Source organism: Erinaceus europaeus, chromosome 12 (genome assembly GCF_950295315.1).
Source record: "Erinaceus europaeus chromosome 12, mEriEur2.1, whole genome shotgun sequence".
In the NCBI taxonomy this organism is placed as follows: domain Eukaryota; kingdom Metazoa; phylum Chordata; class Mammalia; order Eulipotyphla; family Erinaceidae; genus Erinaceus; species Erinaceus europaeus.
In genome coordinates this window covers 73,319,655-73,332,706 of record NC_080173.1, presented here as the reverse complement: position 1 = coordinate 73,332,706, position 13,052 = coordinate 73,319,655, and the positions used below count along the sequence as shown (strand labels likewise).

The 13,052-nt window shown below is 43.1% G+C and overlaps 1 protein-coding gene across 4 annotated transcripts in view; it reads left to right on the top strand.

The window, feature by feature from the left end:
* RHBDL3 (rhomboid like 3) overlaps window positions 1–5,203 on the top strand; it is a 76,517-nt gene extending 71,314 nt beyond the window's left edge. For all 4 annotated transcript variants that reach the window (XM_007530824.3, XM_060203978.1, XM_060203977.1 and 1 more), the window contains one exon: window positions 3,397–5,203. In XM_007530824.3, coding sequence (XP_007530886.1) covers window positions 3,397–3,668 — 272 coding nt within the window. In that variant the 3' untranslated portion in view covers window positions 3,669–5,203. The remainder of the gene's footprint in view (window positions 1–3,396) is intronic.
* The last annotated feature ends 7,849 nt before the right edge of the window (window positions 5,204–13,052 follow it).

Here is a 13,052-nt window from a genome sequence, read left to right as displayed (position 1 = left end):
GGGCTCTGCTCTCAGTCTTCTGGATGGGATTGATGGATCTCTAATCCCAGAGAGGACTTTCCAACCCTAAAACCTATGGGCTCTTAGAGCCAGGGAGAGGAGTACAGTGGGGTGGGGGAGAGTATGGATTCCCTGTCCTTTGTTTTTAAGCAATAAAAAAAAAAAATTTAATCCAACTCTTGGATTGAAGATATACTGGCTATGCAAATATATATATATATGTATATATATATATATATGTATATATATCTTTTTTTTTTTTTTGCCTCTAGGATTATTGCTGGAGCTTGGTGCCTGCACTGCGAATCCACTGCTCCTGGAGGCTATTTTTCCCCCATTTTGTTGCCCTTGTTGTATTTATTGTTATTGTTACTGTTGTTGGATAGGACAGAGAGAAATGGAGAGAGGAGGGGAAGACAGAGGGGGGAGAGAAAGACACTTGCAGACCTGCTTCACCACTTGTGAAGCGACTCCCCTGCAGGTGGGGAGCCGGGGGGTCGAACTGGGATCCTTATGCTGGTCCTTGCGCTTGGCGCCACGTGCACTTAACCCACTGCGCTACCACCCCCCTGCCCGCCCCCCCCCCCCCCAGTAATTTTCATGCTTGGGGCTCTGAGCTCCCAGGTTCAATTCCCAACACCACCATAAACCAGAGCTGAGAAGTGTTCTGGTAAAAATACAAACAATAAAAAAATTTAAAACTTTATTTAGAAAAATATAACTCGTTTTGTTAATTAATCCTTTCTTAAATAAAAAAATTTAAAAAAAAAAGAAAAATATAACTCTAAGCATCATTAAAAGCTAAAATGCTGGTTAGCATTTTCACCTCCTGCAGTCCCACCTTCCTCCCTTGTTGAACTCAGGGCCTGCTAAGCAAAGACAGGAAGCTGCCCCTGAATGCTGCCCCCTTGGTGTCCCAGCCTGGCTGCTGCTTTTCCGCCATCTATCGGTGGTCCTTATAGCTGCAGGACCCAGTCTTAGAAGGCCTGCCAATCCTAGGGTATTTAGAGTAGAAAAAGGCACACCGGTGAATTAAAAAAAAAGAATTAAACAAATAAAAAATTACCTTTGAAGAATTTTCTTTTTGCCTGTCAAATTCATCTTGGTTTCTTTATCTATAAATGGAATGCCTACCCTCAGTGTTCTTTTAGTGGTAATGAAACAGCGATTTCCCAGATAATATTTCAAGAGAGCACACTCTACTGATTGTCCAGCCTAAGAATTCACACAAGAATGATGTTTAGAGAGTAGGATGAGGGTGTTTTATTTGTTTATTATTTCTTATTGCCTTTATTTATTGGATAGAGATAGCCAGAAATCGAAAGGGAAGGGGAGGGAGAGAGGGCGAGAAAGATACCTACAGCCCTGCTTCACCACTCACAAAGCTTTCCCCCTGCAGGTGGGGAATGGGGGCTTGAACCTGGGTCCTTGCACACTGTAACATATGTGCTCAACCTGGTGCGCCACAATCTGGACCCAATGAGAGTGTTTTAGAATCTGCTAAAATATCAATACCAGCGCTTTATTGGGATCCTCCCCTCTCCCCACCCCCTCTATTTCTGTCTTCCTTTCTTTCCAGAGCACTAATATAAGCTCTGGCTTGTACTGGTGCTCAGGGTTAAGCCCAGGACCTCCAAGCCTCAGGCACAGAAGTCTTTTTTTTTTTTTTTTTTTTTTTGTATAATCACTATGCTGTCTCTCTGGCTTGAGAATGTTCCTTTTTTTTTCTTTTTATTTATTTATTTATTTATTTAAGAAAGGAGACATTAACAAAACCGTAGGCTAGGAGGGGTACAACTCCACACAATTCCCACCACCCAGTCTCCATATCCCAGCCTCTCCCCTGATAGCTTTCCCATTCTCTATCCCTCTGGGAGCATGGACCCAGGGTCATTGTGGGTGGGAATGTTTCTTTTCTTAATATTTATTTTATTTATTCCCTTTTGTTGCCCCTGTTGTTTTATTGTTGTAGTTATTATTTTTGTTATTATTGATGTCGTTGTTGGATAGGACAGAGAGAAATGGAGAGAGGAGGGGAAGACAGAGAGCAGGAGAGAAAGACAGACACCTGCAGACCTGCTTCACCACCTGTGAAGCGAGTCCCCTGCAGGTGGGGAGCTGGGGGATGGAACCAGGATCCTTACGCTGGTCCTTGCACTTTGTGCCACGTGCGCTTAACCCGCTGCGCTACCGCAGGGAATGTTTCTTTTCATTCCACCTGTTCCATCCATTCCTTTCTACCATGATGCACTGGTTCTAATTATCTTCTAAGGATTTGAGATAATATATTAAAATGCCTTATAAGCCATAGGGTACAAGCATACACAGCAGTTATTATTAATATTTCAGTAATACAACCTGAGACACAGAGGTTAAGACTTGGGACTGAGGGAGTCAGGCGGTAGCACAACGGGTTAAGTGCAGGTGGTGCAAAATACAAGGACCAGTATAAGGATCCTGGTTTGAGCCCCCGGCTCCCCACCTGCAGGGGAGTCGCTTCACAAGCGGTGAAGCAGGCCTGCAGGTGTCTATCTTTCTCTCCCCCTCTCTGTCTTCCCCTCCTCTCTCCATTTCTCTCTGTCCTATCCAACAACAACAACAATAGCTATAACAATAAAAACAAGGGCAACAAAAGCGAATAAATAAATAAACATTAAAAAAAAAGACTTGGGACAGAGGATTGAGCCTCCAGAACTCATGAGACTACCAGGGCCTTCAAGCTCCAATGTGAGCTATTTCCTCTGCCCCTCAATGTTCTTCTCATGATGGTCATATCTCAGTTCAAATGTCACCTCTCTCTCTCTCTCTCTCTCTCTCTCTCCTTTTGAGTTTATTTATTTTGGATAGAGACAGAGAAATCAAGAGGAGAGAGGAAGAAACTGACTTGCAGCACTACTTCACCTCTTGTCAAGCTTTCCCCCTGCAGGTGGGGACCAAGGACTTAAACTTGGATCCTTGCACAGTGTAATATGTCCTCAACCAGGTGTGCCACCACCCAGACCCATTCAAATGTCACCTCTTTAGGGAGACTTTGTTTGACTCTCAAAACTAAAGAATCTCCCCTTTTCATACCTGATTGATTTTAAACCACATAGACTTTTTTCTCATAAAACTCTGTTACTGAAGTTATCGTGTGTGTGTGTGTGTGTGTGTGTGTGTGTGTGTGTGTAATTATAGACTGGTTTATTGGGTCAGAGCCTATAAACTCTGGGAGAATGTAGGTTTACCTGTCTTCTTCACCACATCTCCAGTGCATGGAATGGTCCTTGGTTTACTGGACAGTGAATAAACTGGGGTGGGCTGGATGATTGGAATATTGATGGACACAGGCCTCTTTCCCTCAGTCCCTGTCCAGTGACTCTCCTGTCATTTTCTCTTTGCTTCCTCCCCTTGCAGTGAGCATGGAGTTTGGACGGGCCGTGTGGCTCCGATTCCACCCATCAGCCTATCCCCCATGCCCTCACCCGAGCTTCGTGGCACACTTGGGTGGCGTGGCTGTGGGCATCACCCTGGGCCTGGTGGTCCTGAGGAACTACGAGCAGCGGCTTCAGGACCAGACGCTGTGGTGGATTTTTGTTGCCATGTACACCATCTTTGTGCTGTTTGCTGTCTTCTGGAACATCTTTGCCTACACTCTGCTGGACTTAAAGTTGCCACCACCCCCTTAAGGGGCTGGAGGACTGAGAGTGGGGGAGGGAGGGCAGGGAGAAGCAGCATCAGAAAGGTGTGTCTGTTCATTTTTACATCACCAGCTCAGTGAGGCCAGAAGACAGGGACCAGAGATGCTGGAACATTATAGTATTTATGTTCAGACTTGAACAGAGAGTAAATGTCCTTTTATGAAAAGTACATGCTGGAGGAGTTGGGTGCTGCTACTGTTGTTTTCCTAGGCTGTTCTGATGTCGTCAGGCTGTGGTGCATGTGAGTGTGGTCTGCCATATGTTCAGAGGTCCCTTCCCTTGTCACAGATGGAGAACAGCAGCCTTCTCCTTCATCCCCTACCCTGAGAGACCCTAAAAGAAGAAGGCCTGAGGGTATAGGAACCAGGCAGGCCCTTGTCTGGTCCAGAAGTTGTTACAAACTATTGGAGTTCTGAAGTAGGTCTGGTCTGGACGGCCTCATGTTTGACATGCCAGCATTGGTCTGGGGGAGGCCAGAGTATGCCCCTGTGTCTGCTGGCTGTCTTTAGCGGTAGTATGTGCAGAGGAGGAAGATGCTCTAACTCCCGGCCTCAACCTTGCCCTGGGGATACCCAGAGATGAACCCAAACAGGAGAGAATAAACTTCGTTCCTAGTTCCACGCTGTCAGCTGTGTCTAAAAACTTTTGTGATCTGTTTCACACACACCTCAGACAACACCCTCTCCCAACCATGGCTTCCAAGCAAGGTTGTCCAGTGGTGACAACAGTCATTTTGCTAGACCCAGGTCTCCAGCCCCAAGCCAGAGAGAGATCTCTGGTGAGAGAGGTTTGCTTTTTGTTGTCTGACTTCCTGCTCAGCAGATCCCTTTGTTCCAGTGTTCCCAGCATCTTGCCACTAGCTCCCTCCCAGCCCTGATTACTCTTCTACCCTTGTCCAATGCTCCCTGGAAAGCAGAGGCTGGTATAACTCTTCAGGCTGTGGAGGGAGAGCAGCATTGCCTCCACAGGAAACAGGAACTAAAAGCAGGGGATTCCCCAAACTGCATAGACTTGCTCCCTTGTTTAAAAGGAAGAGGAGTCATAGAAACTAGGGAGAGGAAAACAACCCTTCAAAGGAGAAATTTGGCTTTAATGACACCATTAATCATTCGTTTTTTAATTAGGAAAGGCTCCCTAATGAGGCTCTTTTGACAGCCAAGAGAACTCTCAATTTCCATGAGAATCATTCTTGCCCAGAAAACTGGGGGAGTCATCATTCAGCAAGCTCATATCTTCCTTCTGTGCCCAGTTTTGTTTGCAAATAATGCAGATTCCTGAGTGCAATGGAAACCCCTTTCTAGCATTGTAAGTGTTGTAAGTGCTGACTGGAAAGCACCCATACTCCTCTGCCTTAAAATAACAGTGCCCCACACTGAACTCCCCCGTAAAGACTTGAGTAAGTGGAAAAACAAAACAAGCTGCAATGTTTGTTTCTAAATATTTTTGTATTGTGTACATTCTGTATATTTTTGTTGTAACATATTATTTGAGCACAGATTCCATTAAAGATTTTTTTTAAGCCATCTGTTATTCAAAAAGTGACCTGAAAGGTAGGCACTGGAGCCTCTTTCATCCTGGTTTGGGTAAGGGTGGTGGGTGTGGGCAGCAGTGGTGGTGGGTGTACATTGTTATAAACCTAAGTGCTATAAACCTATAATGTAAACAGTATAAATTGGAGCACCGTGCTCAGTGCCAGAGATTCTGGATTGCTGGTTGTCAACTTTTCTTGAATCACTGCACTGTTTCGAGTGATGGGTGAAAGCTGATTTCTCTTCCTGTAAAAATATGCATGTGGACAATTTTGAGGGTGGGGTAAGGAGAGATATCAATAAGGAACTTTGTCATATCTTCCAGTCAGGAATCTCTGTGCTAGATGTCCTACTACTAAAACATAATGTTTGGACTGTTGTTTTTAAAGGAATCTTCTTTGTAACATCTAGGTACTTTCTTCTTTACCTCAAGAACCTTGTCCTTAGGTCTTTCTAAGAACTGACAACACCCTGATCTTTAGGGACAGAGATGTTCTCAGGGGAAGAGGACATAGTCAATTCACATATAATAAAAGGAGAATTATAGAGCAAATAACTTGGATAGTAAGCTGCTTTGTTTTGTATGCCACCCAGTTTCAAGCCTGGCCCCCACCACACTAGAGAAAGCTTCAGTGCTATGGTGTCTTTCACTCTTTCACTCTCTCTGCCTCTCTGTCTCTATCTTAAAAATAGAAAAGAAAAAAGGGGGGAGTCAGGCTGTAGTGCAGCGGGTTAAATGCAGGTGGCACAAAGCTCAAGGACCAACAATGATGACAACAATAATAACCACAACAATAAAAAAACAACAAGGGCCACAAAAGGGAATAAATAAATAAATATTAAAAAAAAAGAAAAAAGGGAAAATAAGGGGCCAGGTGGTGGCACAGCTGGTTGAATGTGCATGTTACAATGCACAAAGGCACAGGTTCAAGCCCCCAGTCCTCATTTGCAGGGGGTAAGCTTCACAAGTGGTGAGGCAGTGCAGTGGGTGTCTCTGTCTCTCTCCCTCTCTACCTTCCCCCTCCCTGTCCATTTCTAGCTGTCTCTATCCAAGAAATAAAGATATATATAATTTTTTTTTCCTCCAGGGTTATTGCTGGGCTCGGTGCCTGCACCATGGATCCACCGCTCCTGGAGGCCATTTTTTTCCCCTTTTTGTTGCCTTTGTTGCTGTAGCCTCCTTGTGGTTATTATTATTACCATTGTTGCTGTTGTTGGATAGGACAGAGAGAAATGGAGAGAGGAGGGGAAGACAGAGAGATGGGGAGAGAAAGATAGACACCTGCAGACCTGTTTCACCGCCTGTGAAGCGACTCCCCTGCAGGTGGGGAGCCACAGACTCGAACTGGGATCCTTACACCGGTCCTTGCGCTTTGCGCCATGTGCGCTTAACCCACTGCGCCACCGCCCAACCCCCAATAAAGATATATTTTTATTTTTTTATATTTATTTATTTTCCCTTTTGTTGCCCTTGTTGTTTTATTGTTGTAGTAGTTATTATTGTTGTTGTTATTGATGTCATCCTTGTTGGATAGGACAGAGAGAAATGGAGAGAGGAGGGGAAGACAGAGTGGTGATAGAAAGACAGACACCTGCAGAACTGCTCCACTGCCTGTGAAGCGACTCCCCTGCAGGTGGGGAGCCGAGGCTCGAACTGGGATCCTTATGCTGGTTCTTGTGCTTTGTGCCATGTGCACTTAACCCACTGAGCTACCACCCGGCCCCCACCCAAATTAATTTTTATTTAGAGAAAGAAATGGGGGCAGGGAGAGAAAAAAGAGACATTGCATTACCATTCCAGTAATTATGAAACTGTCCTGGTTCCCCCATGTCCCATGTGGTGCTATGGCTGTAAGGCAGAGCTTTGCACTTGCCTAGCTGTGCACTCTGCAGGGTCCAACTTTTATGTATCAATTACCTTGTTACCCGTAGACATCTTACTGAATCTACAGGAATCTGAAAAGTGAAGCAGGAAGTGATAGGATGACTGAGGCAAAGCTAAATATACACCTTTTGGTTATTCAGAGAGCTTACGTTTAAAGACTTTGTGAGAGAGCAGAGGCCATTTTCTTGGTGCTGAGGACGGGACCGAGTGAGGGCACCAAGCCCCAGCAATAACCCCGGAGGAAAAAAATAAATTAATTGGGGGGGGGGGGCAGACTGGGTGGTAGCACACCAGGTTAACTGCACGTAGTGTGAAGCACAAGGACCTGCGCAAGAATCCTGGTTTGAGCTCCCAGGTACCCACCTACGGGGGCTCACTTCACAAATGGTGAAGCAGGTCTGCAGGTGTCTATTTCTCTCTCTCTCTCTCTCTCTCTCTCTCTCTCCCTTCTCCTCCTCTCTCAGTTTCTTTCTGTCCTATCCAGTAACAACAACAATGGGTAAAGGATGGCCACCAGGCTATGAACAACTATATGCCACCAAGCTAGAGAACCTGGAAGAAATGGACGATTTCCTAGATACCTACCAACTTCCAAAACTAAGTCAAGAGGAAGTGGATAACATGAACAGGCTCATCACAGCTAATGAAATTGAAACAGTTATCAAAAATCTCCCCAAAAATAAAAGTCCTGGACCAGATGGTTTTACAAATGAATTCTACAAAACCTTCAAAGAAGAACTAATACCTCTACTTTTAAAAGTCTTCCAGAAAATTGGAGACTCTAGAATACTCCCTGCCAGCTTCTATGAAGCCAACATCACTCTGATACCAAAAGCAAACAGGGACACAACCAAAAAAAGAAAACTACAGACCAATATCTCTGGTGAACATAGATGCTAAAATATTGAACAAAATTCTAGCCAACCGGATAAAGCAGTATATCAAAAAGATTGTTCATCATGACCAAGTGGGGTTTATCCCATGCATGCAAGGTTAGTGTAATATACATAAATCAATCAATGTGATCCACCACATCAATAAAAGCAAGACCAAAAGCCACATGGTCATATCAATACATGCAGAGAAAGCCTTTGACAAAACAACATCCCTTTATGATCAAAACACTACAAAAAATGGGAATAGATGAAAATTCCTGAAGATAGTGGAGTTTATATATAGCAAACCTACAGCCAACATCATACTCAATGGTGAAAAACTAGAAGCATTTCCACTCAGATCAGGTACTAGACAGGGCTGCCCACTATCACCATTACTATTCAACATAGTGTTGGAAGTTCTTGCCATAGCAGTCAGGCAGGAGCAAGGAATTAAAGGCATACAGATTGGAAGAGAAGAAGTCAAATTCTCTCTATTTGCAGATGACATGATAGTATACACAGAAAAACCTAAAGAATCCAGCAAGAAGCTTTTGGAAATCATCAGGCAATACAGTAAGGTGTCAGGCTACAAAATTAACATTCAAAAGTCAGTGGCATTCCTCTATGCAAACACTAAGCTAGAAGAAATTGAAATCCAGAAATCAATTCCTTTTACTATAGCAACTAAAACAATAAAATATCTAGGAGTAAACCTAACCAAAGAAGTGAAAGACTTGTATACTGAAAATTATGAGTCACTACTCAAGAAAATTGAAAAAGACACAAAGAAGTGGAAAGATATTCCATGTTCATGGGTTGGTAGAATTAACATCATCAAAATGAATATACTACCCAGAGCCATCTACAAATTTAATGCTATCCCCATCAAGATCCCAAGCACATTTTTTAGGAGAATAGAAAAAATGCTACAAATGTTTATCTGGAACCAGAAAAGACCTAAAATTGCCAAAACAATCTTGAGAAAAAAGAACCAGAGGCATCACACTCCCAGATCTCAAACTGTATTCTAGGGCCATTGTCATCAAAACTGCTTGGTACTGGAACATGAACAGACACACTGACCAGTGGAATAGAATTGAGAGCCCAGAAGTGAGCCCCCACACCTATGGACATCTAATCTTTGACAAAGGGGCCCAGACTATTAAATGGGGAAAGCAGAGTCTCTTCAACAAATGGTGGATTGAAACATGCAGAAGAATGAAACTGAACCACTGTATTTCACCAAATACAAAAGTAAATTCCAAGTGGATCAAGAACTTGGATGTTAGACCAGAAACTATCAGATACATAGAGGAAAATATTGGCAGAACTCTTTTCAAAGACATCTTCAATGAGACGAATCCAATTACAAAGAAGACTAAGGCAAGTATAAATCTATGGGACTACATCAAATTAAAAAGCTGCTTCACAGCAAAAGAAACCACTACCCAAAACAAGAGACCCCTCACAGAATGGGAGATCTTTACATGCCATACATCAGACAAGAGTTTAATAACCAACATATATAAAGAACTTGCCTAACTCAACAACAAGGCAACAAATAACCCCATCCAAAAATGGGGGGAGGGCATGGACAGAATATTCACCACAGAAGAGATCCAAAAGGCTGAGAAACACAGGAAAAAAATGCTCCAAGTCTCTGATTGTCAGAGAAATGCAAATCAAGACAACAATGAGATACCACTTCACTCCTGTGAGAATGTCCTACATCAGAAAAGGTAACAGCAGCAAATGCTGGAGAGGGTGTGGGGTCAAAGGAACCCTCCTACACTGCTGGTGGGAATGTCAATTGGTCCAACCTCTGTGGAGAACAGTCTGGAGAACTCTCAGAAGGCTAGAAATGGACCTACCCTATCTATGATCCTGCAATTCCTCTCCTGGGGATATATCCTAAGGAACCCAACACATCCATCCAAAATGATCTGTGTATACATATGTTCTTGGCAGCACAATTTGTAATAGCCAAAACCTAGAAGCAACCCAGGTGTCCAACAACAGATGAGTGGCTGAGCAAGTTGTGGTATATATACACAATGGAATACTACTCAGCTGTAAAAAATGGTGACTTCACCGTTTTCAGCCGATCTTGGATGGACCTTGAAAAATTCATGTTAAGTGAAATAAGTCAGAGACAGAAGGATGAATATGGGATGATCTCACTCTCAGGCAGAAGTTGAAAAACAAGATCAGAAAAGAAAACACAAGTAGAACCTGAAATGGAATTGGCGTATTGCACCAAAGTAAAAGACTCTGGAGTGGGTGGGTGGGTGGGGAGAATATAGGTCCAAGAAGGATGACAGAGGACCTAGTGGGGGTTGTATTGTTAAATGGGAAACTGGGGAATGTTATGCATGTACAAACTATTGTACTTACTGTTGAATGTAAAACATTAATTCCCCAATTTAAAAAAATCAGAAAAAGAAAAAAAAAAAAAGAATTAGGCCCATGGTCTGGGGGGTGGCGCAGTGGATAAAGCATTGGATTCTCAAGCATGAGGTCTAGAGTTCAATCCCCGGCAGCACATGTACCAGAGTGATATCTGGTTCTTTCTCTCTTTCCTCCTGCCTTTCTCATTAATAAATAAATAAATAATTTAAAAAAAATTAGGCCCAGTAGTATAATGCATGCAGCAGTATCGTAGTGCATTAAAAAACAAAAAGAATTTACTGGGCCAGACAAATCGCTATACTGACACACCCAGTTTAAACTGAGGAGCCACATAAGATATGCTATGAAAGTCTCAGTGTTGTGGTGTCTCTTCACTTCTCTCTCTTTTTAAATATTTTATTTATTAATGAGAAAGATAGAAAGAGAAAGAACCAGACATCTCTCAGGTACATGTGCTGCTGAGGATTGAATTCAGGATCTCTTGCTTCACTTCTCTTATTCTGTTTCTGTCTCTCTGAGTGAAAAAGTGGCCTAGAGGGAGTCAGGCAGTAGCCCGGCGGGTTAATCGCACATGGCCCAAAGTGCAAGGACTGGCATAAGGATCCCAGTTCGAGCCCCTGGCTCCCCACCTGCAGGGGAGTCGCTTCACAAGTGGTGAAGCAGGTCTGCAGGTATCTATCTTTCTTTCCCCCTCTCTGTTTTCCTCTCCTCTCTCCATTTCTCTCTGTCCTATCCAACAACAATGACATCAATAACAACAACAATAATAAGTACAACAATAAAAGAACAAGGGCAACAAAAAGAAATAAATATTTTTTTAAAATAATAGTTTTAAAAAAGTGGCCTAGAGTGATGAAATCATACAGGTGAAGCCACAGTTCCACTGGAGGGGGGCTGGTGCCTGTATATGCTAGGCACTAGATCAGACATTTTCTTTTATTTTTTTAAATATTATTATTTAATAATAGTGTTTCCCCTTTTTCCCAAAATATTTATTTATTTGATAGAACAGAAAGTGCGAGGGGAAGATGAGAGAGAGAGCGCATGAGAGGGCACCCATAGCTTCATCTTTAATACGCCCCGCCCCCTTCCCCCCATGTGGGGACCAAGACCTTGAATTTGGGTCCTTGTGCATGGCGAGCTGTGTGTACCACTACATGATTTTTATTATTATTATTAATGAGAGAGAGAGGACCAGAATATCTGTGTGGTTTTTGTTTTATTTTATTTTTTACTTCCAAGGTTATTACTGGGGCTCAGTGTCTGCACTATGAATCCACTGCTCCTGGCAGCTGTATTTTCCATTTTTATTGGATAGGACAGAGAGAACTAAGAGATGAGGGAGAGATAGAGAGAGGAGAGAAAGATAGGTACCTGCAGACCTGCTTCACCGCTTGTGAAGCATCCCCAGCAGGTGGGGAGCAAGGGCTTGAACGTGGATCCTTGAGTGGATCTTTGGACTTCATACTATATTCGTTTAACCAGGCATGCGACTGCTCAGCCCCTAGAGTATCATTTTATATATGAGATCCTGGGGATTGAATGTGGGGCCTCTTACTTGAGTCTTACACTTAATCCATTGCACCACCTCCTGGGCCACTAAGCATTTTCAGTGTATTCTCATTTAATTGCAAATAATAATTTGGTATAAAATGGGTTCAAGGGAGTCGGGCTGTAGCGCAGCGGGTTAAGCGCAGGTGGCGCAAAGCACAAGGACAGGCATAAGGATCCCGGTTCGAACCCCGGCTCCCCACCTGCAGGGGAGTCGCTTCACAGGCGGTGAAGCAGGTCTGCAGGTGTCTATCTTTCTCTCCTCCTCTCTGTCTTCCCCTCCTCTCTCCATTTCTCTCTGTCCTATCCAACAACGACAACAACAATAATAACTACAACAATAAAACAACAAGGGCAACAAAAGGGAATAAATAAACTAAATAAATTTTTTTTTAAAGTTTAAAAATAAATAAATAAAATGGGTTCAAATATTCTCATATTTATACATGACAGGATGGCTTAGGGCAAGTTGCTGATAAAATATTATGTAGCTAGAAGAGCTGAGGAGATAATACACTAGATTTTAATACCTAAGGCTCAAACAGCTTCCAAAACACTGAGATATATTGCTTCTTTGTTTGATTTTTCATCTCCAGGACTCCACTGTTCCAGGCTGACTTTTTATTTTATTTATTTATTTATTTATTTATTTATTTATTTTTGCCTCCAAGGTTATTGCTGGGACTTGGTGCCTGTACCACGAATCCACTGCTCTTGGAGGCTATTTTCCCCCTTTTTATTGCCCTTGTTGTTATTATTGTTGTTGTTATTGATGTTGTCATTGTTGGATAGGACAGAGAGAAATGGAGAGAGGAGGGGAAGACAGAGAGGGGGAGAGAAAGACAGACACCTGCAGACCTGCTTCACCGCCTGTGAAGCGACTTCCCTGCAGGTGGGGAGGTGGGGACTAGAACCGGGATCCCTGCACCACGTGCACTTAACCTGCTGTACTACTGCCTGACCCCCTGGGATGGACCACATTTTTCTAATCGGGTGTCTTGACAGCAATGAAAACCCTTCTGGTTTCAATAAGGTCCTCACCCCTTGGGGGTTCACTTCTATAGTTACTATTTATTTTTTATTTTATTTATTTATTTTATTTTTGCCTCCAGTATTATCC